We start from the raw sequence: 26921 nt of genomic DNA on the forward strand, positions 1-26921 counted from the left end.
CATGTACTATTGGGGTGAGACCAGGGTGTTTAACACGATAAAGAGGTTATGATATGAGTTAAGTTAGTCGTATGATAATCGTGTGTTATGTTTTTAAGTCAAGCGAGTGGTGGAACAAAAGTCGATGAAAGTCATCATAAGTTATGTTCATAAGTTTTACTGAAACTATAGGTCAAATGTAACTGCGATTGTATCCCAATATACTTAGAGTAATGGGGTGTTCCACCCATCAAATTAAAGATCTATGAGTCTATTTTCTTACTCATTCAATCGTTTGTCAATACGATATTGTAGTAGAGAGATATGTGCAGTTTTGCGAGACTGCGCAGACTGTCACCTACATGCTTAAATGACAATCTAAAAATGGGTAAGTTCGGGTCGTCCAAAAATGGGCCAGTTCGGGTCGTCCAAAGAGGTATTTTTAAAAGACCATCCCCTTCATATATTAGACTTATAATAGGGCAAAATAACCCGATATAATCTTTGTAAAAATCGTCCCAAAAATTGCCCACAAACCCTAATTGATTTTCTCTCCCTTTCAAGTTCTAATTAGAGGTAAAGCCTAGAGTTTGAAGAACCAAGATAGGAGCCGAGTTATCCAACAAATAAGGTAAGTTTACTGCTATCTTTAATCCATTTTATTCTACTGTATATGCATAGTAAGTCGTTCTATATTTGTAAGAACTCACGGGACGGTGACCGAAAGCCGTGAGTTCGAGTTATTCACTTGTAGCGGATTATTTTGTGGACTGTTTTGTGTTGCTGTTGGACTGCGTGTTTTACTACTATTTTGTGGAGTTTTGGAGGAGTAAGTTTGTGTGTAGAAACACCACATAAATTCAGGGTGGAGGTCTGGTTGCTCGTCATAACATTTTCGGGTTGTTTGACACTACTACGGTGGTCGTTTTGTGTATGAAGAGATTGGGGTGTGTTGGGCTGTTTTGTTATTTTGTGGTGTATATAAGGTTGGAAAATAATGTATATAGGTTGTTATTGTTGCGTTCTTATGTTGTTGGTATTATCTTGAATTTGGGGGAAGTAAGGATTGTAGGGGAGATGCTTCCCATTTTAACACAAAATAAGCTTATCGTTCGCTGTGCGATAGTTGTACCTTTCGTAACTTAATGATAGTATTATTATCGTTGTTGTAGATTAAGGTGAGAATAGGCGAGTTCAACTTGGTGATTGAAAATATTGTGATAAGGTATGTTAAGGCTAAACCTTTCCTTTATTTTGGCATGATCACGTAACTACATATGTTTGACAACGAGACATAAAGAGAAGTTCGTATTCATGAATTTATTCACATTATCCTAGTCTCATAAGTTACAATGTTCTCCCTTATTAGGACTTTATATTTAGTTTAAGTATTGTTTTCTTCCAGTCAAGAGAGAAGAGGGTCTCTCTCTCTCTCTCTCTCTCTCTCTCTCTCTATATATATATATATATATATATATATATATATATATATATATACAGTATTACAGTATTTTCACCACCATCGAGCTATAATCGATGAGCAGGCCCCTATTGGGCAATCTCTGGTCAGATGGTAAGTTATATATCGAGCCTACTGTGGCCGAGCGCCTATGATCGAGCCCAGAATGGACGAGATACAAAGTCTAGTATGGTCGGGCACCTATGAGCGAGCCTACTATGGCAGAGCAGTTACACATACCGAGCCTTATAGGGTTGGACAACTACTTTATCAGCAGGTAAGCATATCTTCAAACTATATTTAACTCCCAGGTACTTTCAGTTATTATATTATCAATTCAGTTTCAAATTTTAGTTATCTTGTTTCCTTACATACTCGGTACATTATTTCGTACTATTGTCCCTTTTGCTGGGGATGCTGTATTTCATGCTTGCAGGTACTGATAGACAACTAGATAGACCTTCCTAGTAGACAAAGTCAAATATCAGCTTGGTTGGTAAGCTCCATTTCCTCGGAGTTACCAGGTCGATACCTTGGAGTCCATTTTATATATACAGGTTTGATGAGTAGGTCGAGGCCTTGTCCCGACCATGATACACTTCAGTTATTCATAGAGGCTTGTAAACGAGTCCTGTATATATTTATATCAGTATTGTGGCTTTACCAGCCCTATGTAGATGTTTAATTTGTTATTGCTGGTTGTAGACATTATTTTTAGATGATTCAAAATATGGCCTCATCGGCCTAAGTTGAGGGTTACCCTCCAGAGTTCACAGTTACAGAGTGGTATGCTCGGGCCGAGTAAGGCACCGGGTGTCGGCCACGCCTATTCAGGTTTGGGGCGTGACACCTGGAAGTTCTGCCAATTTCATACAATGGAGAGTTCTAGATCAAGCTAAACTTAGCGGGAACATCATCCCGATAACAAAGCTCCTTGCCGGATTCAACCTTGCAAATGTGACAACCCGAGGGGAAATTTTACTGCTCACGGATGCCGATGGCATAACAAAGACAACTCTCTTAGAAGTAGTAGATGGGGACATGGGCTATAATATCATCCTGGGAACACCATTGCTGCACGAAATGAAATTTGTGCCTTCAACGTACCACCAATTGCTGAAACTCCTAACACACGAGGGAATCAAGCGGATAATAGGTGATCAACCGGCAGCGAGAGCGATGAATGCAATCTCAGTCTCTCATAGAAAGGGAAAGGAACATGCGGCATAGTAGTTATCAAAACCGGCTTCCAACCCCGAATTAGAGGAAATCTCCCCAGGGGAAGGAAAGTCGGAGCAGTATCATATACCAAGTTATTTTCAAGTACCAGAAAAAACAGACGCAACGAAATCCATTGCAGAAGAACTAGAGCAGGTTGCACTATTTGAGAAATTCTCAGAAACGAAATTCCATTTGGGAACATGACTACACCCGGAGCTCAAGTCAGATTTTATTGAATTCCTTAAAATTAATGCTGATTGTTTCACATGGTCACACGGGGATATGACAGGGATCCCAATAGAAGTATCCCTACACAAGTTAAGCTTGGACCCAAGCATACCTCCGGTAAGGCAAAAGAAGAGCCTTATTGCCGAAGCAAGGAATAAATTTGTGAGAGAAGAGGTAACCCGTCTACTTAAAATTGGTTCAATCCGAGAGGTAAGATATCCTGATTGGCTAGCTAATGTGGTAGTAGTTCCTAAGAAGAACAATAAATTTCGCATGTGCATAGATTATAAAGATCTTAATAAGGCATGCCCGAAGGACTCGTTACCATTTCCAAATATCGATCAAATGATCGATGCTATGACCGGGCACGAGTTAGTGAGTTTCCTCGATGCTTATTCCGGGTACAATCAGATCAAGATGAACCCGGAAGACCGGGAAAAGACTTCATTTATAACAAATTTTGGTACTTATTGTTACAACGTAATGCCTTTCGGACTAAAAAATGCCAAAGCCACTTATCAACGACTCGTAAATAAGATGGTTGAAAAACAAATAGGGAAAACTATGGAAGTATATATAGATGATATGCTCGTTAAATATATGGATGCAGGTAGCCACCTGAGACACCTGTAAGAAACATCTGACACACTGAGGGAGCATAATATGAAGCTTAACCCCAAAAAGTGTGCGCTCAGGGTCAGTTTAGGTAAATTCTTAGGATTCCTAGTCTCATAAAGAGGAATCGAGGTGAGTCCCAACAAAATCAAGGCCATAGAGGATATCCCGGAACAACTACTCAATGTAAAAGAAGTACAGAGACTCACATGCAGATTGGAGGCTTTGAATAGATTCATTTCCTGATCATCAGAAAAGCCTTGAAGGAAATGAAGAAATATTTGTCATGCCCTCATTTGCTCTCGAAAGCTAAATAAGGGGAACATTGATGCTCTACCTAGCGGTCTCTGAAGTTGCTATAAGCGCAGTTTTAGTCTGGGAGGAAAAAGGTACGCAATCCCCTACGTATTACATTAGCAAAATCTTGTCACGAGCAGAAACACGCTACCCATATCTGGCGAAGCTAGCCTTAGCTCTCGTGGTAGCCGCCCAAAAGCTAAGGCCCTACTTCCAGTGCCACCCGATAGCGGTGGTGACTACATTTCCTCTGAGGAATATCCTCCATAAACCCGAGCTCTCGGGTAGATTCGCCAAATGGGCTGTCCAAATGAGCGAGGTTGATATAGAGTATAAGCCACGGACTGCAATTAAGTCGAAGGTCCTGGCTGACTTTGATTCCCCTGGCCTCCAAAGAGGTAATAATGGTGTCAGAGCCGACATCGGGAGCCTGGACCTTATTTACGGATGGAGCTTCAAATGTGAAAGGGTCCGGGCTCGCAATAGTCTTGGTCACATCTTCGGGGGAAACCTTAAGGCAAGTCGTTAGGACGGTTACTTTAACTAACAATGAAGCGAAATGCGAAGCTTTGATTACAGGGCTCGAATTGGACCGGGGGCTCGATTCCGAAGAAATCAACATCAAATGTGAATCACAACTGGTGGTAAATCAGGTCTATGGAATTTTTGATATCAAAGATGAGCGAATGCAATAGTACGTGGTTAAGGTTCAGACCTTGTTGTCACGATTCCAGGAGTGGTCAATAACCCACATCCCAAGGGAAGAAAATACAGAAGCAGATGCGTTAGCAAATCAGGGCTCATCAACAGAAATTCAGGGACCAGAAACGGGGGCAATAGTTCACTGATGAACTCAGACTTGGACACGAAAGGTTACTATGAGGTAAATTTGACCAAACTGGTCTGGGACTGAGATAATCAATTATCTCAAACACGGTAAACCACCCAAAGAACTCAAGGCATCAAGAGCGCTGCATACCAAAGTCGCGCGATACAACTTTGAGAAAGGGAAGTTATAAAGCATATCATTCCAAGGACCGCTGGCCCGATGCTTAGGAGAGTCTGAAGCCAGCTACGTCATGAAATAAATCCATGAAGGAATATGTGGCAATCACTCGGGTGTAGATTCTTTGGTGCTGAAATTAGTCCAAGCGAGATATTATTAGCCCCGTATATATCTAGATGCCAAAGACTCTATACGAAAATGTGATAAGTGCCAACGCCATGCACCTCTGGTACATCAACCAGCAGAGCCATTATATTCAATGCTGTCCTCGTGGTCATTCATGAAATGGGGGATAGATATCGTCGGACCTTTACCACCAGCTCCAGGAAAGGTAAGAATTTTTTTAATTTTGACTGACTATTTTTCCAAATGGGTGGAAGCAGGCCCTTACCAAAAGATCGGGGAACGCAAAGTGGTCAACTTCCTGTGGGAGAATATAATATGCAGGTTTAGAATACCTGAGGAAATTGCATGCGACAACAGGCCACAGTTTGTCAGCGCAAAAGTCACAAAATTCCTTGAAGGTTTGAAGATAAAAAGGATTACCTCATCACCGTACCATCCAAGCGCAAACGGACAAGCAGAGTCAACAAATAAAAAAAATCGTGCAAAATTTGAAGAAAAGGCTGGAGAATAATTGTCAGGAGAAATTGGCCCGAGGAATTGGCAGGGGTACTCTGGGCCTACCGAATAATTGTCAAATCAAGCACAGGAGAAACTCTATTTTACTTCGTTTATGGCGCAGAAGCTTTGATACCGGTGGAAATGGGGGAGCCCACTTTAAGGTATTCCCAAGCAAATGAAGAATCAAATAGCGAGGCAATGCTAATCAACTTAGAACTGCTCGAGGAACGCAGGGACCTGGCACATGTCAGAATGGAAGCTCAAAAGCAAAAGATGGAGCGGTGTTACAGTCAAACAACCAACCTTCGTTACTCCAAAGTAGGGAACTTGGTCTTGAGGAAGGTGACCCAAAACACCTGAGAACTCAACGCCGACAAGTTAGCCTCTACATGGGAAGGCCCTTACCGGGTTTCAGCTATCACTAGTAAATGGTCATACGAGTTAGAAAATCACAACGGAGGCAAGTTGCCAAGCAACAAGAACATGACTCACCTAAAAGAATATTACTGCTGACAAACAATGACAATATTTTTTAACGAGGCAGTGACCACGAGCATACTACAAAAATAACAGTAATAAGACCTTTTGATGACAAGTTTTTCATTCGGGGGCGATAAGGTAATCTTTGCTTTGTTAGCAAATTCCCACCGGAAAGTTAAATTTGCTACCGAACAAATGTTACACTATTGTTCTCGAGCACAAAGCACTAGAGGATTTTCAGGTACTATTTCGCTCGACAGCATGAATTCCTAAGGGGAAAGCAAAATATGTTACCGAGCGAAGGGTTATGTAGCAATTCATTGGTGCAACCTTCGCAGATACAAAACTTCAAGTGTTCCAACACACATTCTTCGCAATTAGAACACCGGGGGGGGGGGGGGAGGGTAATGATACAATTATAAGGCAACACTGAATGCCACGTCAACCGAAAATGAAAATCTGATAAGGCAACACTGAATGCCACGCATCATCAGGACCGGGGACTGCACAACCAACCTCGATGAAACAAGATAGCCATAAGTCATGGCAGCTTCTTTTCTATGTAGCAAAGTGCCTATGTAAACTATGAAAATGGAAGGAATGAAATAAAATTCTTTTCCTTTTATATTGTTTCTTGTCTACACGATGAGCTAATTTTGTCATTTGAAAGTTAAATAAGTACTTCAAATGTTAGTGCCATAATGAACAAGAGACGACCTCTTCAAGAGCACCGCAAACATAAGAGGGCCCTCTCTTATTAAAACCCTCATGTTAAAGGGTTAAGTTCTGGAAGAATATATTCCTGGAACCAAAAATGCTATCGGGGAAAAATACACCCGAAGCCACATATGAAAAAGACGCAGAAACCAAACTTGCGCAAACATTTATAAAAACCCTCATGTTAAAGGGTTAGTTCCGAAAGAATATATCACCGGAACTAAAAATACTATCGGTGAAAATGCATCCGAGACCACATACGGAAAAACATACATGGATATTCAAGCAAAAGTAAGACCAAATCAAATATTTGAGCAAAAATATGTCTTCATTTACAAGAATGTGCCAAAAAAAAATACAAAATAAGGAAAGCAAAAGCTAAGCTACAACATCACCCGAATAAGGAGGAAGAGATGTATCCATTTCCCAGGGAGCGGTGGATGGTTCAACCAATGGCTTAACATCTTCCGCAGCTTGATTCTCAGCATCATCGATTTCCGATTCCTCCTCAGTATCTGAAATTTCAGAACCAGAATCAGAAGAACCTGGAGTGTCAGATCAAGCTCACGTGCCTTGGCAATTTCGTCATCAATATCAATAACGCCAGCTTTGGCGTCTTCCAAAGTTTTTCTCCTCATGCTGTACATGGCGTCTTCCAAAGTTTTTCTCCTCACCTCAAGCTCACGTGCCTTGGCAATTTCATCATCAATATCAATAACGCCAGCTTTGGCATCTTCCAAAGTTTTTCTCTTCATGCTGTACATGGCGTAAGTTTTCTCAACAACGAGGGAAGCCTCTCGGCGCTTGATTTCTACTTTGAGCTTGGTGATCTCGGTATAAAGATTATCCTGGGAGGACCTAGCATCTCGAAGGCTAACATCGAGATCTCGGACAGTTGAACTATAGAGCTAGTTATGCTCAATAGTTTTCTTATTCCTTTCCTCCAACCGGGCATATCTTGCCTCCGCGGCAGTAAGTTCTTCGACCTTAGAATTCAAGGCTGCTTCTAAGTTAGTTATCCTTTCAGCTGCAGCAGCCTCACGGTCATTGGCAGCAAGTATAGCATCATGAATTTCAACCCATTTAGCTTTGACTTCATCAAAGCTAGACCTTAGTGGCCCAATCTCCTGGCTAAGGATCTCTACTTCCTGCTTACTTTGCTTGCAAGCGGGCCTCCAAAACAGCGGCCTCAGTGGCCCTGGTTTCCAGTTTCGAGAGACGAAGAATAGTCTGGTCCCATTCCACCAAAATCCGGTCCCGTTCAGAGAAAAGTTCTTCTTTCTCGCGGATTAACCTTTGAAGGCCCTCGGAAGCAAGAAAATTGGCCTACAAGACGAGAAGAGGTAAAACTTAAAAAACACTCATTCAAGAAACTATAAAATAGTAGAAGGAAAAAGAAGCATACTGCAGCAGCATTGTGCATGGCATTGTTCAACAAACACTCTAACGAGAGCGTCCGAATCTTTTCCCAATACTTCTTTGAAGCCAAGGGCTTCAGATAATTTGCAAGCTCCACCTGCCGGGAAAGAAGGTTGCACCCAGTAGAGACAGAAAGGGTAATATTCCTCATCCTCTGAGGATCTTCAAAAGTGGCAGCATAATTTTACCCCAAATTCCCATGAACAGGGGACTGGGGAAGAGGAACGCTTTCAGCATGGTCAAGTATAGCCGTTGGAGATGATGTTGTTGGGGGAAGCATAGTTGAAGGCAAAAAAGACGGAGCAACTGTTCATGGCAAAAAAGGTGGTGATAAAGATGGTAATGAAGAAGAACGAGAAATAGATGCATCGAAGACAACGTTAATTGTTGGGTGCTCACCAAATGAGGACGAAAAAGGTCTGGTACCCTGCCTCACGGTACCTGGTACAACAATTGGGGCCCGAGAACGGGAATAAGCATTTTCCACCAAATCAAACTCTCCCCAAAGTGCCGAGACATCATCCTCGACGAATGTGACTACATCAACATGTTGAGCATCCTGTTGAGAGGATAAGGATCATTGTCTCCTATGTAAAGAAGTTTCCTCATCACTAGCTTCTTCATCATCAATAACTACGGTATTTTTGACCAGCCCGGAGGGAGGACCGACCAACGTTGCCATCGGAGATGATTCGGGGGCAGCAACATTTGCCCTCTTATTCTTCTCCCCAGCTGCAGAGGGATGCCTTCTTCTTTATTGCTTGTTCTCTGGTCGGGGACTCGGTGCAAAACCGGAGGCACCCGTTCGAGCAAGCGCCTCATGGAGTAGCCTCGCCGCATCAGCATGGTCGGCCAAAATATCCTCTTTGGGTATCTCGACTGAGTTCGGGGGTAGACCTAATTTGGCAAACAAGTTAGGGGATTCAGCCAAAATTCACATATACAAAAACTGAAGCAGAGAAAATTATAGTTACCATGATTTTTGGCCCTACACCCGTATTTAATGGATAACTCTTTTCACAAGCGGATTTCAGGCGTGGTGATGTACAAGATCTTTTGAACCCACCTGTCCAAGACTTCAACCACCGGCAGGACCCATCGGCTTGCTTAGCATACAGGAATTGAGAAGATCAATACAGGCATAAAAAACATTTAGGAGGAACGTATTGAAAGAAACTTACGAAAGGGTTCCAAGCAACCGGAAATGATGAAGCCATTGTTGGAATAATGTTACAAGAGGCAACTGCAATGAACCATTCCATCCACCCTTGGTCATTGTCACCATTTATGCAAGATATCAAAGCATGGTGACCACACATACAGAGATTTACCTTTCCCCGCGGAAGACTTTGGGGGAGTAAAAATTCATCATATGAGCCAATGATAGCTCTTCTTTGGTTTCCAGACGTCCTCCACACGGAAGGACTTACTTATACCAAACACATCTGATAACAGAGACAAAATTCCGATATCACAGTATCAACCTCTCCGTCCAAAAAACAATGCACCCAAAGTAAAGGGGTACGCATAAAAATATATGAAACCCTTTCTGGGAAGGGCCACTCGCTCCGATAGATCGGGAGCGATAATGTCCAAATCTTGGCAGCAGCAGTCTTCCTTCACAGTAGGGATACTGGAAGGACGAATGGAAGATGGGTACCTGCTAATCGCCCATGAACGAAGGTTATCAGGAAGGAATTTCTCCTCAAAATCCTTCGAGACATTAAGTCTCTTGGGGATTATGGAACTCACTGTTCGAGGAATAGTATCTTCATTTTTGCTTTTACTTTTTGAAGAGCCAGAACGTTTAGATGAAGAAGCCATTACAAGAAGGGAAGAAGAAATTCGGAGTTTGGAAAAAGGTAAAGAAGAGATGAAGAGTAAGAATGCATGTTTGAAGATCAAGCAATTGGTGAAACCTAAAGAAAAAGGGGGTCGATACGTATAGGTAAAAAATTTGGGCGGCTAAAATACTTGGCCCCAATTACCTCAATAACCGACAAAAGATGTGCTAAATCATAGGAGGACGCGTGTTCAGGACATTAAATGCGGAGAGACCGGCGTTTAATCAACCGTCAGTAACCATGAAAAGAAATTATAGTAATTCCCGCCAAAAGAAGATTCTCACCAACTTCCCGGTAACAGAAAATCATGTCACCGAAAAGCAGGGGACTATCTGTATTAGGTAAAATATGTCACGGTACGTGTCCACCTAAGAAGGAGACACATGGAATCGAAACGGAGGATGATAAATCGGGCACAACTATCTCGTGTGTCACCGAGAAAGGCAAGTTCGTGAGGGCATTAAACATGTTGCGCCCGATGGCATTTAATGAAGATTATTCCAACACATTAAAGAGTAAGGACTTATTAAAGAAACCTGAGGATTTATGTTTATCATTAGGTTTCCATTATCATACTTTAATAATTGTCATTTGTGATGGGCCCGACCATTATGACCACTGAGCTGTAAATAATAGGCTCAACTATCATTGTACGACACAATTTTTCGGGCATCAAAGAAGATATTCTAATATAGCATCTCAATACTATTTCTCTCCCTAATTTGTTGTTCTTATCATCATCGTACCCGGAAACCCTGTTTCAGGGCTCCCTAATCTATCGTTTTGTTTACATTTGAGTGAAGTATCTTGTACGAAAATCGATTAATTTATTATCTTTTGGGATCAAATTGATTCATCTGTTTAGAAACCACGAATAAATTCAATTGTACCATTGTTCGGGTAAACGACCACCATATCGAAGAACTTATTAGATATGACCAGGGGCGGCCTGTCCATAAAGCAGGTAAAGCAACTGCTTTAGGCCGCACATTTGTGGAGGCCCCATTTGTTTTACACCTAATAGGCTATATATAAATTTAAAAAAAATTATGTGAAGTGAAAAAGTTTGATTTCTTTAATTAACAAATAAAGAGATGAAGGATTTTGTCACGACCCAAAATCTCACATGTCATGATGGCGCCTATCTAAATACTAGGCAAGCCGACAATCTCAATAAACCACCATATCTTTTAAATTTGAAAACATAATAATTAAATTCAGCTGAAGAAATCTCACAAATACAAATATAAACACTCCCAAAACCCGGTGTCACTGAGTATATGAGCATCTAATATGAATACAAAGTCTGACTGATAAAAACACTGTCTGAAAGTATATAACAATACAATAACTGAAGGAAAGAGAGACAAGGTCAGCAGACGCCAAGGAGCTACCTTGATAGTCTCCAACTGGTAACACACTGAGGTTTAACAGTCGCCGTGTCCGAAAGCACCTAGAACTGCACACGAGGTACAGAGTGTAGTATGAGTACAACCAACTCAATAAGTAACAAGACTAACCTCTGGGCTGAAAGTAGTGACGAGCTCCGCAGGTACAGTCTAATACGTAAATAATGGTATAGGAATGTAGGCATGCTTTCAAGTTCAACTGTTAAACTCAGTAAAAGAAAATTAGATCAATACTGCATGAAATGAGGAATGTGACATCTAAGTGGAAAGACCTCATGTACCACTGCTCACTAATCATTCGGTCACTCGGTACTGTTTATGGCCAATCCAGCCCAGGAATACATATATATATATATATATATATATATATATATATATATATATATATATATATATATATATATACACACATACACACACACACACATCGACTGCCAGTCAGTCACTCAGTATCATATACCGCTAATCCAGCCCTAGGGTAATTTACCCCCACGTGTAAATGATACGAACAAGATCCATGTCCAGGGAAAATTCATCACAATATAAATAAGTAAGGCAAGTCCATGCCCACAGAAGTCCATCTCGAATATATATAATCATCTACGCTCACTAGGGGTGAGTACATGACTCCAGAGGGGCTCCTTCACCCCAAGCGTGATATAAAGTCGATACGGTCTACTACAGGTGTGCAGTCCCGATTCGTATAATAATAAAGCGTATAAGGGCTACTGCAGGCGGGAAGCCTCGATCCATCTAGTAATAAAGCCTATAAGGCCTGTTGCAGGCGGGCAACCTTGTTCCATATAGTAATCATATATATATATATATAGCCAATATGGCCAGCTGCGGCATGCAACCCGATCCCATAATTATCTTCACATTCAAGCCCTCGGCCTCACTCAATAATCAATCTCTCCAGTCTCTCGGGCTCACAATGTCATGAAACTAGCACAAAATGATGATATGATATATCAATAAATAACAACAGAGACTGAGATATGATATGCAATGGACGAATATGGCTGAGTACAAAATTATAATTTAAACAAATAATTCAACAGCAACACGACCCCATGGGTCCCAAAATTTCGGCACGTAGCCTAAACATGATCTTTAGTAAGAGCCTCATCTCAATTTCTCTAGCACGTGGAACACGTTCAGATAATAACATGATTCTTTAATTTTACAACTTCATAGGATTTATTCAAGTCATAATTTCTATGGTGCACATCCACTCCCTCGTCAACTATCATGTGCGTCACCTCCAAACAATTTATATAACACCAATTAGGGGATTCATACCCTTAGAACCAAGTTTAGAAGTGTTACTTACCTCAACTTTCAAGCTCTGAAAATACTACAATGCTCCAATTGATTAAAATGTCCAAATATCACCCATATTTCAATACCTACCATTAGATATCCCAACTACATCAAAATAAATACGAAAAGATTCATAATATTCATGTAGGTTTCACAATATGGCAACAAGCCTTCAGCCATCACAAATTATCCAATGGAATCACCCATTAGCCTATTCAATTCCATTCTTATCATTTAATACTCATTTGGAGTCATTAATAATACTATGTTAATTACCCAATATCATTAAGTCACTATTCATTAGCTTCTCCAATAAAACCCTATGTTCAAGAGCACCCATTTTAAGAACTAGTGTTGTATCTTGTCCAAATGGTGATTTCCTATTTAATTCATTTATCAATTAAGTTATCAAGTCTATTGGAATCATTAGAAACTTAAAACAATTCCTTTTATATCAATTCATCACTATTTATCTTCTTCTTTGCCCAAAATATCATTTTATGACCCTCCCTTAGGGTTCATACAACATCCCATTACAACTTCAAATAAAACTCATAAATATGCTACCCATACTCCAATATGACATATACATGAAGCTCAAGTGAAGGGATTACCTTTTGGTGGAAGAATCTAACTTTTTCTCTTTTTGGTGTTCTTGAAGATTTAACCCATTTCCTATGGATTTGATTCATAATAATGTTAGTGTTATCACTAAATGATGTTATATAATCATATTTGTACCAAAATAACTTACCTTGAAGTGTATCCATGGTGGAAGAGCTCCTCCTTCTCTGTAGAAATCCATTCCAAGATGAAGAACTAACACATTCTGTAATAACCCGACTGGTCGTTTTGAAGATCTGCACTTTGCTCGGTGTTTTGAGGGCTAGAGTATCTCCGCATGATGTATTATGACTTGCGTAAATCATCGGTGTTGGTTTTTAAGTTATCCGAAATCGATTAGGAAGAATGAACTTCAAGATTTAAGCTCTAAGTTGGAAGAGCTGACAAAGTTTGACTTTTTAGCATTTGACCTTGGAGTGGAGTTTTGTTAGCTCCGTTGAATGATTTTGGACTTAGGAGCGCATCCTGATTGTAATTTGGAGGTCTGTAGTCGAATTAGTCTTGAATTGGCAAACACTGGATTTTTGGAAAGTTTAACCGGGAGTGGACTTTTTGATATCGGGGTCGGATTCCAATTCCGAAAGTTGGAATAGGTTCGTAATGGAAAATGTGACTTGTGTGAGAACATTTAAGGTCAACCGGAGGTGATTTGAGGGGTTTCAACATTGGTTGTAGAAGTTGAAGTTTCAAAGTTCATTGATTTTGACTTGAGGTGTGATTCATCATTTCGAGGTTGTTATGCATGATTTGAAGCTTCGAGTAAATTCGTTTCGTCAAATGGCACTTGTCTGCAAAATTTGGTGCCATTCGGAGTTGATTTGATATTGTTCGGACGCTCGGTTGCGATTCTAGAAGTTCTTGAAGTTTAGTTGATCTTCATGCGTTTTGGCGTCCGATTCATGGTTTTAGAAGTTATTTTGATGATTTGAGCGTGCGAGCAAGTTCGTGTTGTGTTTATAGACCTGGGTGCATGATTGGTTTGGAGCCCCGAGGGCTCGGGTGAGTTTCAGATTAGTTTCGGATTGATTCTTCATAATTTTTGATTGTTGGTACTGGTATCATCGCATTTGCGATGTATTGGTCATAAATGCGATAGTCGCAATTGCGAAGCAGCCATCGCATTTGCGAAACCTGGGCTATTGGGCAGGAGTTTGCTTTTGCGAATAACTTCTCGCATTTACGATGGGCCCCATTTCGCATTTGCGAAGCGTTTGGTCGCAAATGCGACCTTAGCAGGAAAGTCTTTAGTTCGCAATTGCGCACAATATCATCGAATTTGCAACGTCAACTGTCGCTTTTGCGAAACAATCAAAGCTCACATTTGTGAGTCTTCTGTCGCATTTGCGACATGAGAATAGCTAGTTAGCCTTCGCTTTTGCGATACTTTTGTTGCATTTGCGAGTTTCGCATTTGCGATCCTGATGTCGCAAATGCAACATCTGAGGATGGTATTAAGACTCCCATTTCGGGACTTACCTTCATTTTATCACATTTTGAACCCTAGGTCCGAGAAGAGGCAATTTTATGAAGGGATTTCCATACCAAATCATTGGGTAAATACCTTTAATCATTTCCCAACTATATTTTATGATTATATATAGGATTTAACATCAAATTCATGAGAATCTAAAGAAAAATTTGGGAAAAATTGTAAAATCTTTCAAAAATGCAAAATGATGATTTTAAGGACAAATTGGTATCGGAACTTGATAATTTTAGTATGGTTGAATTCATACCGGAATGGGTGTTTGGGGTTTTGTAAATTTTATCGGGTTCCGAGGTGCGGGCTCGGGGAGTTGACTTTTATTGACTTTTTAGAAATTGAATAAAAATCACATCTTTATTAATTGAAGTTGTTTTCCCTTGTATTGTGTGATGTGTTTAAGTTGTTTTGACTAGATTGAGCTAAGCAGAGGTGAATTGGTAAAGGAAAAGCTAAATTGAGTATTGAATTAGCCGAATTGAGGTAAGTGTTTTGCCTAACTTTGTTGAGGGAATTGTCCTACTATTTGACATTGTTTGCTACATGCGGGGGTGATACATATATGAGGTGACGAGCATATATGCATGTGCCATGATTAACCATGCTCGGGGATAAATTATGTTATAAATTGTGTCTTGTAGAATCACGTGATCTTCTTGCTTCATGCCTTACTTGGCTCCTAGATACTAAGAACATAGTATTAAATGTTAGAAACTAAGACTTAGCCTATTATAACTTGATCAAACTTGATAGAATTCTGAGAATATATTGGTGCGTTTAATTTAGTCATCAATATGCATAATCATTAATACATTGCTACGGCCAATATTCTTGAGATACTAGATTCTATACTTATGTTGTAGATCATTTGTGAGATTTGTTGGAATACATGAATAATAAGGTTCTTGTGGGCATATTGAACTATTGTTGGCTTGGAAAGTTGTAATTGGGATTCATTTGGATTATTCGTTTAAACACTCTCCTTGACGTTATTTATATTTCCTACCTTGTTTGTCATTGATATACATATGCTTGGTAAGGAAGAGTGTAAAGCACAAAGGGTGATGCCGTGCCTTTATTTATACATTATCATGTGAGGGGGAGTGCAAAGCACGGAGGGTGATGCCGTGCCATATTATTGAGAGTAAAGCACGAAGGGTGATGTCGTGCCATATCATTGTGAGTAAAAATACGAAGGGTAATGTCGTGCCATATTATTAAGAGTAAATCACGGAGGGTGTGCCGTGCCATATCATTGTGAGTAAAAGCCCGAAGGGTGATGCCGTGACATGTTATGCGAGTAAAAGCATGAAGGGTGATGCTGTGCCATTGCATTATATTATTATGCTTTCATGTTATGGCGAGTTCATGGCACGTAGGGTGTTTCCGTGCAAGTGAGGACGAGAGACATGCATTAATTTGTGATATCTCTTTCTCGCAGATATCTTCATGCCTTTACGTGGAGTTGTTATTGTTGTGTTCATGGTTCTTACCCTGCTAGTGATGTTGGGAGCTGACCCTGAAGATGTTCGTGTATTCTAGATAAAAGTTGCCACTTGTCCTTGGTAGCTTTAGACTTTGATAATCTGTTTATGTAGTTTTCAAACAGGTCATGTAATTATTTGTATCAGATTTCTTTTGTAAATCCTAAGTCTTAGAAGCTCATGATTTGTACTACCTGTTCTTGGAAAAAATTGTAAAAGTTCTGATAATCCTCTATTACTTCCCTATAAATTCAATTGACTTGCATCTTTTGTTAGTTGGCTTGCCTAGCGGGTTGAGTTAGGTGCCATCACGATTTATAATTTTTGGGTCGTGATACATTCTCTCTCTAAAATGCTCTTACCTCTCTCTAAAATCCTCAGAAAAATACCCCAAAATAAGCCCCAAAGGTCATTTATCAAAATGGGGTCAGGTTATCAAAATAGAAAAATTAACCCTCCGAACTCAGGTCTACGGTCGCATAATGGACCGCACAATTGGTATGTGGGTCAAAAAATGCACCGCAAAATTGATGCCCAGAAATAGGCTTCACTAGACAGGTTTGTGACCATTTTGCGGTCGCATACCCACTTATGCGGCTCGCAGAATGATTCCGCGGTCGCAGAATTTCATTTTGTGAGCCTATAGTAATTTGGTCATAACTTCTTTTAGGAGTGTCCAAATGACGAACGGTTTGAAGAGTTAGAAACTAGACTCGAAGAGATTTAATTTGATAAATCATACATCATATAACTCCTTATATATATGTAGATATGCTCGTCTAAAGATTGGTCTTGTGAATACATACTTGAAACTTTAGTCTATCATAAAATTTTTAACTTGACTTAGCCTTAGGGATCTTCCTAGACCATAAACCATTCTTAATGCACCTCATACATATATTATCATGATCAATTGATATCATTCAAATTATCAGTCTTGTTCATACCCGATTAATATAATTAGCACCCGCTAATCTTCTTAATGGTCTTAAAACTCTTCGAACTTTTCCGGGGTGCTACATTCTCCCCCACTTAAGAACATTCGTCCTCGAATGTTTTGCAAGTCATTATTAGGAATATCATTATCCTCCTTTCACCTTAACCATCATTCTTAATCATTCCTGACTTCATATGTGTCTTAGATATTCTTCCAAAATTTTGACTTCCTTAAGGCCCCAAAATTTGGCTAACTCTCTAAATTCTTAAAACTTTCGACAGAGTATCCCCTGCAATTGAGATTATCCCAAAACTTCAACCTGTCCAGAACAAGCCCCCACACGGGCACCAATTTCAACATAATTCAACAACCAGATATCTTTACATAATATGATGTCTAGGCTCACACGACCGCACATATATGCTCAATGTACAACAACAAACTATTTAGGACCCACACGGCCACACATACGTCATCAACGTATAACAACAAAATATCTAAGTCTCACATGGCTGTGCATATACAAAAATTGCATCAAATAATTTTTTATTATTTTAAAAGTTTCATATATATACCCCTCTCATTCCAACACCGGTTACCCTATATTGCAATACATATTACTACCATACATATATGTATTCTCTCTTTATTATGTGTACACCAAGTCACAAGTGAAAGAGCATTTCTTGACTATATAAAAATTCTATTTCTTCCATTCGAATACTTTCTCATAATTATAAAATTACTTCTAAGCATAGTTTGTACTCATAGGACCCTTGATTCTCTAGTTGCTAACTCCTTCCATAATACTCTTTTATTCCATCCAAATACCAACAAGATATTTGTCTTACTTAGATCCATTCATGTGGGTGATTTATGCCTCCACCTACAGTTGTAATTTTTGAGTTTCCTTTGGATCTCTAATTGTTTGATACGGTTACTAACAATTTCGCTATATGAGAAATGTTAAATCCACTTCATTCCCTTTCATTGCACAAGTTTCCATTTATTCTCGAGCATTGCACAAGTTTCCATTCATTCTCGAGCATCGCTGTACATATTTCTATTTTCTTAACCTTAACCAACTCATAGATACCACCATATACTTTGTGATATTTATCTTCCATAGATTCATATTGTATTTGTTATTATTCCTACCATAGGATTATTACCAAGGATTATAGGCTTCCAACTCCCAAGTGACAATGCTATTAGGATAATACTTGCACCATTTAGTCTCTTTTTCTTTTATGACCCCATGCCTCTTACTATAGTACATTATTTTGGTTTGCAAAAGTATTTCTTATTTGGGAATACACATAATATAACATTTTCTTGCCTCATTTCATGCCAAACCAATATAACGCAAGCCACTACTGCACAATCCGTGTACCCATAAATGGAAAATATCTCAAAGAAGAGAACCGTATTGCAAGTTCAACAAGCACCACCACAACCACAATGTTATAAGCTCATCATATATAGTAGGACCAAGACACACAAATCTAACAACGGTAACCAACTCTTCTACAGCTCATATTAACATCAACCGCACGGACAACTCACGTGCTATATTATCAATATCTAGACCCGCACGGACAACTCACGTGCCAATAACATAAATGTCTGGACCAGTACGGATAACTCACATGCTAATAATATCAATCGCCCGGCATGGTCACATGCCTCCAGTCCAAGCATATAATTCAGGAGCAATCAAATAAGTACACATGTATATGATAAATGAAATAAAATTCATATGCTCCTGGACTGGTATAAATAATATGCCATAGAGTAGGCATGTGCAAAGTGTGCTATCACAACTCAAATCAACAAGTTAACGCAGAAATATTAACTACCCAATTTATTAAGGGAATTAGCCTCTTTGTAACCGTAAGTGTAGCCCATATAGTTCTCTACAAAGGTACGAATACGAGAAACGTTATAACTTTACGCTTAACAGTCAATTCTAGGCATATCTTTTCCTAAGCAATCTTTCGAGTATGAATACTTGCCTCAATACCCGCACATAGATCAAACCTCATATATGTACGCACTTGTAGCGTGCAACTATCACAAATAATTAACGCAATTAGTGTCTCCACTGAGTTTAAATAAAATACTCACCTCAAATAAGTCACAACCCTAAAACAATTTGCTTATGAGAACTCCTAGTCCCCCAAATTCATTGAACACATAAATTACCTTAACTGATCACAACTCTAACACTCGAATGATTATCACATCCTTCATGCACGATCATCCTACTAGGAATAGTTCCATAAATCTTCCGTGACACATTAATAATTTGAATATCAGCAGTCTATCAATTAGGTTAGTATCGCAATACCAATGAACATATCTAAGTCAAAACACAATGCACCTTTTGAAATGCGCACCCTTCTCAGGAATTACCGAGCAGTTATAAAATTTATCTAAATATCTGAAACTGACAATGTTGTCCAAAATTTGGGACCTTTCCTTCAATACTGAACTGCCACCTTGTACATGTAAAAAATAAATTATCCTGCACAACACACCGTATCTATCATGCAATCATGTGAGAATCACGAGAATCTCATTATCACCTCTGAGTCACCAATAAATTACATACCCGGTTAGTTAGAAACCTTTAATTTGCTCTCATCCAGGAGAAAATCACAGTACACAACATGTTTCCTACACCGGTAAAAACTATTTGGTTCGAACCATGGTAGAAACCATCAAGAACACTTTGAAATCCAGTTGCATATAACCAAGCTATCAGAACTGAATTCTTCTAAATCGACAAAGCCATGAAGGTCACCATCCCAAGAATATTTCCACTAAAACATTTGTAGAGCCTCACCACTTCATACATACACAAAGAACCGATCATACCATACTGGTCCATTTTACTACCTAGTCATCCTATTTTCTCCGAGTTTCTTCTAAATTACCCCCAGATTGAATCTAGTCTTCACTTTTCTTCCTTCATTTCTCGACGCTCCATCCCTGACATACGCTTTATCCCTCATCTCTCACGCCACCCCCAACGGTCAAAAACCAGACCAGGCAGCCGGCGACCACCCTACGCCGGCGACCACCCCTATCCCTCCCTCATCTCTCACACCTCCCCTTCCTCTCTCTCATATTTCTTATTTCCCTCTTCCCCACTCCCATATTAACTACAACAACAACACTTCTGACTGTTGTTTCACCGGGCAGCAACATCGGCCCTTTTCTCTCTAGTTTTTCTTCTTCATTTTTAATCCTTAATTGCGGGTAATACCCCCCTTTTTCCCCTCTGCTCCTTTCCTCTTCGTTCCCTCTTTCTCCTCATTTCCCTTCTCTTTGTCTTTTTTGCTACTGCTGGGACTTCACCAGTGGTAGCGATGACAGACCCCCTCTTTATTTGGCTTTGTGGTATTTTGTGTGTATTTCAGGTTTGGGTCGGTGGCTTTTGGCGGCGAGCGGGATGTGCGTATGCAAACAGTGAAGAACAGTCCGGACGACTGTCAACAAGGGGAGACACAGGAGTTGGACAAGCAAAGAGGTCGCAATACTGCCGTGCATACCAAGATAATTCCCAGGTTCTAATTGCGGGAGTTGGTACCTCCCGTTTTCCTATTTCCCGTTGGTGTGTTAGTTAATTTGCTGCCATCTTAGTTCATATTAGTTTAATCACCATATTGGCGTGCCTGTAGTTACAATATATCTTCATTTACTCTGGCCTGTTGTCTAGTATATGTTAGTGATTTCCTTTAGTCTGTCGTAGGTATAGTGGTTATGGTCTGGGATGGCCGAGTGAGGTCATGTCCTCAGGGGGAACAAGGGGTGGGTGGGAGGTGGGGCAAGGGTTAGGGGGTGGGAAGGAAGGCAAGGGAGGTAAGGGGAACAAGGGTGCCTATAGGTTGAGAATTGGGTCATGGAACGTAGGTACATTGATGGGTAAGTCTATAGAGTTCGCAAAGATCCTCCGGAAGAGGAGGGTCAATATAGCGTGTGTGCGGGAAACTAGGTGGGTAGGGTCTAGGGCAAGGATTGTGGACAACTATAAGCTTTGGTACTCCGGAGTCCGGAAGGGTAAGAATAGAGTGGATATCTTGGTGGATGGGGAACTTAGAGAGTTGGTGGTTGAGGTTAGATGGGTGAATGATAGATTGATGACTATTAAGTTGGTGGTTGGAGAGTGCACCCTAAACATCATTAGCGCCTACGCCCCGCATGCGGGCCTGGATGAGGAGGTTAAGCAGCGATTCTGGGAGGGGTTAGATGAGATTGTGCGTCAAGTCTCGCCTACTGAGAGGCTATTTATAGGAGTGGAATTCAATGGTCATATTGGTTCGACTGCATGAGGCTATGGTGAGGTGCATGGAGGCTTCGGGTTTGGAGAAATGAACGGAGGAGGTACTTCGCGGTTGGACTTTGCTAAGGCTTTTGGGTTGGTGATTGCGAAATCTAGCTTTCCGAAGAGGGAGGAGCATTTGGTTACTTTCCAAAATGTTGTGGCGATGACTCAGATTGACTATCTCCTCCTTATGAGGTGTGATAGAGGGTTGTGCAAGGATTGTAAGGTTATTCCGAGTGAGATACTCATGACGCAACATAGGCTCTTGGTGATGGATGCTGGTATTATGTTAAAGAGAAGGAAAAGGTCTGACCGAGGATGACCGAGAATCAGGTGGGGTGCCTTGACCAAGGATAAAGCCCAGGAGTTGGAGGGGCGGTTGTCGGCTATGGGAGCCTAGAGAAATAGTGGTGACACGAGCATTATGTGGTCGACAACAACATACTATATAAGGGAGGCTGCGATAGAGCTGTTAGGGACCTCGACGGGCATCTCTGGCAGGCATAAATGAGATTGGTGGTGGAATGAAGTGGTTCAATGTAAAGTGGATACGAAGAAGACAGCATACCTAAAATTAGTAGGGAGCACAAGTGAGGAGGAGAGGAGAGTGTGCATGGAGTGGTATAAGGTAGCTAGGAAGAAATCTAAGCTTGCGGTCACAGAGGCTAAGACTACAGCCTATGATCGTATATACAAGGAACTGGGGGAAAAAGGCGGAGAGAAAAAGTTATTCCGGTTGGTGAAGACGAGAGAGAGAAAGTCCCGGGATTTGGACCAAGTGAGATGCATCAAGGACGACGATGGTAGAGTATTGACGGAAGATGCACAGATTAAGAGAACATGGCAAACTTACTTTCATGAACTTATGAATGAAAAAAAGGATCGGGATATTGTGTTAGGTGAACTGGAGCATCCCGAGAGTCAACGTGACTTTGGGGACTGCAGGCGCATCGAAGTTGAGGAGGTCGTAGGAGTTATGCGTAAGATGAGTAGGGGCAGAGCGACCGGGCCAAACGAAATTCCGATTGAATTTTGGAAGTGTGTGGGCCGAGTAGGCTTGGAGTAGTTGACTGAGCTGTTTAATGTTATTTTTAGGATGAAGAGGATACCAGAATAGTGGAGGTGGAGTACGGTGGTTCCGTTGTATAAGAATAAAGGTGATATCCATAGTTGTAACAATTATAGGGGTATCAAATTACTGAGTCATACCATAAAACTATGGGAGAGGGTGGTTGAAGCGAGAGTGAGGAGGATAGTGTCTATATTTGACAACCAGTTCGGGTTCATGCCGGGTCGTTCTACTACGAAAGCTATACATCTTAGTAGGAGGTTAGTGGAACGGTACAGGGAGGGGAAGAAGGATCTGAACATGGTGTTTATTGACTTAGAGAAAACGTACGATAAGGTTCCTAGAGAAGTTCTCTGGAGATGCTTAGAGGCAAAAGACGTGTCTGCTGGCTAGATTTGGGCAATTAAGGACATGTATGATGGGGATAAGACTCGGGTTAGGACTGTAGGAGGCGACTCTGAGCAGTTTCCAGTTGTTATGGGGTTACACCAAGGTTCTGCGCTGAGCCTGTTCTTATTTGCCCTGGTGATGGACGTGTTAACACACCATATTCAAGGGGAGGTGCCATGGTGTATGTTGTTCGCTGATGACATAGTTCTAATTGATGAGTCGCGAACTAGTGTTAATGAGAGGTTGGAGATGTGGAGACAAGCCCTTGAGTCTAAGGGTTTCAAACTGAGCAGGACGAAGATATAATACCTGGAGTGTAAGTTCAGCACTGAGCCGAGGGAAGTGGGCGTGTAAGTGAGGCTTGAATCAAAGGCCATACCAAGTAGTGTAAATTTCAAGTACCTTGGGTCGGTCATTCAGAGTGGAGGGGAGATTGACGAGGATGTCGCACACCGTATTGGGGTAGGGTGGATGAAGTGGAGGTTAGCATCTGGAGTCTTGTGTGATAAGAGAGTGCCACTGATATTCAAAGGTAAGTTTTACAAAGCGGTGGTTAGACCGGGGTTGAGTGTTGGCTTGTTAAGAACTCACATATCCAGAAGATGAAAGTAGCAGAAATAAGGATGTTGAGGTGGATGTGCGGACACACTAGAATGGATAAGATCAGGAATGAAGATATTTGGGAGAAGGTGGGCGTGGCTCCCATTGATGACAAGATACAGGAAGCGAGGCTCAGATGGTTCAGACACGTACAAAGGAGAAGCCCAGATGCTCCTGTAAGGAGGTGTGAGCGGTTGGCTTTGGAGGGAAGGAGAAGAGGTAGAGCACGACCTAAGAAGTATTGGGGAGAGGTGATCAGGCAGGACATGGCGAGGCTTCAAATTTTCGAGGACATGTCTCTTGATAGGAAAGTGTGGAGGTCGAGTATTAAGGTTGTACGTTAGGAGGTAGTTGAGTCTACCTTACTTCGTATCTTTGTGAGGGTAGTATGGTAGGGTTTTTGCCGATGTCATCTAGTGGCAATGTTGTGTCTTACTACTCTTTTGTTTTCAATAGTGTCGCGTCTATATACTCTCTATCACGTTTGCTTTGCATCTACTTTCTCATTTACATGAAGTTATTTTTCCTATGGTTTCCATTGGTGATACTAATATTGTCTCTTTTCGTCTTCTTGAGCCGAGGGTCTTTCGAAAACAACCTCTCTACTCCCTCGAGGTAGGGGTAAGGTCTGCGTACACACTACCCTCTCCAGACCCCACTAGTGGGATTTCACTGGATCGTTGTTGTTGTTGTTGTTCTTCTTCTTCTTCTTTTTCTTCTTCTTTTTCTTCTTTTTCTTCTTCTTCTTTTTCTTCTAAATTACCCTCAAGTTGATACTTCTCCTTGTCAGAACACTACGATCCTTACCGAAATCTCAATACACGGCATCACAACATAAAGCGTACAATGCACCGCAAAATGGATGCCTAGAAATGGGCTTCACTGGACAGGTCTGTGACCATTTGGCGGTTGCATAACCACTTCTGCGGCCTGCAGAATGATTCTGCGGTCGCAGAATTGCATTCTGCCAGCCTATAGTAATTTGGTCATACCTTCTTGTATGAGTGTCTAAATGACGAACTGTTTGAAACGTTATAAACTAGACTCGATGAGATTTAATTTTATAGATCATACATCACATAACGCCTTATATATATATATATATATATATATGTAGATATGCTCGTCTAAAGTTTAGTCTTGTGCGTACCTACTTGAAACTTTAGTCTATCATGCAATTTTCAACTTGACTTAGCCTTAGGGCTCTTCTTAGACCATAAGCCATCTAAATATCTTAAACTGACTATGTTGTCCAAAATTTGGGACCTTCCCTTCAAGGCTGAACTGCCATCTTGTACATGTAAAAAGATATTATCCCGCACAACACACCGCATCTATCATGCAATCATGTGAGAAGCACGAGAATCTCATTATCAACTCTGAGTCACCAGCAAATTACATACCCGGTTAGTTAGAAACATTCCATTTGCTCTCATCGAGGAGGAAATAACAATACACAACATGTCCCCCACACCAGTAGAAAATATATGGTTTGAACCATGGTAGAAACCATCAAGAACACTTTGAAATCCATTTGCACATAATCAAGCTATCATAACTGAATTCCTCTAACTCGACCTAGCCACGCAGGTCACCATCCCAAGAATATTTCCACTAAAACATCCGTAGAGCCTCACCACTTCACAGGTACCCAAAGAACCGATCATACCATACTAGTCCAGCCTACTACCTAGTCATCCTAATTTCTCTGAGTTTCTTCTAAATTACCCTCAAGTTGACACTTCTCCTTGTTAGAACACTACGATCCTTACCCAAAGCTCACTACAAGATATCCTAACATAAAACCACACCACTTTAAGTCCTATAAGCCATTGTATTCTTCTTAAGCACCACCATAAGTACCACAACTGAAACGCCCACTCCGAAAATACCTTATATGAATTTAAAATTTTTCTTTTACCTTTCTTATACTGGAATGTAAAATCCATAGTCATACAGAATTACTGCAAGTCTGGCACCACTATCCATACACAAATCCGGAAACATTATCGATTGATATATATAAATATCGAACCCATTAGAACCTTCTCGCGAGTCACCCACTTTGCTCAAATCTAAATTGCACCGCCTAAGTGGCCTGAAAGACACGTTTCCCATTAGCACAGCAACACTCAAAGAGGTAACCCTGCCTTAACACCACTGATCAAATTCATACTTCGTGCGTACTACATCATTCACAAATAATAATTCACTTATCCCATGATTTTTATATACTCATAAAGCGCAATATAACCCGTATCCAGGAATTTCCTTACCCGAGTCATCCTTGATCTCCACCTCTGCAAGTCATAACTAACCCACAAGTATGCCTCAGACCAAAACTAAAATTTAACATATATCCATGAAATTTAATTGTCAATAGCAGGCTCCCCCACTTGGCTCAAAGCCATAGAACAAAACACTTGATAACTCACAATACCCATACTTTATTACTGCCATAATACTGCAGTCAGTTCAACAAAAATTCTTCTCAAGCTTATGCAACACCCACCATAAAATACCTCAATCATCCGTTAAATTTGCATTTATTCCCATGACAGTCAAGTCAACTTTCTCAACCAAATTCAAATTCAAATCTCAACACATATGTCCCGTTGGGAGAAAAAAAACTCTCCACTCCACATTATAAGGAATAGACCTACGTAGATTACTCCGCAGGGGATAACCCACATGCTTATCCTCAAATTGGCATCTTGTTATACCCTTTTGCAGTCATAATTACTATGCAATTACTTAATCTTTCTGAGTCCAAACTTATTAACAAGACATGAGAATTTAATTTGTCCCAAAATTTAACAACCTGAAATATCCTTCAAAACATTCATACTCGAGATTGTACGTCACATCAAAACGAAAAATCAAGCACCCAATGGCCCTTTCTTTACATTTCAAGGAAACACTTCTCGTCACATTCAAATCATCTTAACACCTCCCACAGTCAGATCATACTCATCACAAAGCCATTCCACCGCTCATCGAGCCACAAATTTCACTCGTAGGGACATTACAGGACATATGAGTCCAAATGTACAAGTTACAACTGAACCTACCAAGCTTAAGTTGCGGTCTAACCATGGCCTCAAGTCCTACAAACTGGCCCATTACCAAAATACAGAATAATCATCAAGAAACCTCGTTCATGGAATCATAAGTCGGCAATGCATAGCTGATACCGAGTGCTCACATGCGCACACGAATGCGTGGAAGGAATTCAAAGAGTTATATTTCAAGTTGAATCAATTCCACACGATAAGGAGAGAAAGATGGGAAGTTTATCCTAAAATGCCCTGTAGCCTCTCAAAGATAAGTATGGACATCATCATACCGATCCGCAAGACTCTACTAGACACTTGCTCATAACT

The 26921-nt window shown here is 40.6% G+C and overlaps 2 protein-coding genes across 2 annotated transcripts; both read left to right on the top strand.

The window, feature by feature from the left end:
* The first annotated feature begins 10129 nt into the window (after window positions 1-10129).
* LOC138893171 (uncharacterized) lies at window positions 10130-21486 on the top strand. Its single transcript, XM_070176945.1, has 3 exons — window positions 10130-10230; window positions 20575-20721; window positions 20907-21486. The coding sequence occupies exons 1-3, from the start codon at window positions 10130-10132 to the stop codon at window positions 21484-21486; spliced, it is 828 nt and encodes a 275-aa protein (XP_070033046.1).
* A 39-nt stretch (window positions 21487-21525) lies between these two features.
* Window positions 21526-22628, top strand: LOC138893172 (uncharacterized). Its single transcript, XM_070176946.1, has 3 exons — window positions 21526-21760; window positions 22010-22443; window positions 22575-22628. The coding sequence occupies exons 1-3, from the start codon at window positions 21526-21528 to the stop codon at window positions 22626-22628; spliced, it is 723 nt and encodes a 240-aa protein (XP_070033047.1).
* Window positions 22629-26921: the final 4293 nt, after the last annotated feature.

The sequence above is a fragment of the Nicotiana tomentosiformis genome, chromosome 5 (assembly GCF_000390325.3).
Source record: "Nicotiana tomentosiformis chromosome 5, ASM39032v3, whole genome shotgun sequence".
Taxonomy (NCBI): Eukaryota; Viridiplantae; Streptophyta; class Magnoliopsida; order Solanales; family Solanaceae; genus Nicotiana; species Nicotiana tomentosiformis.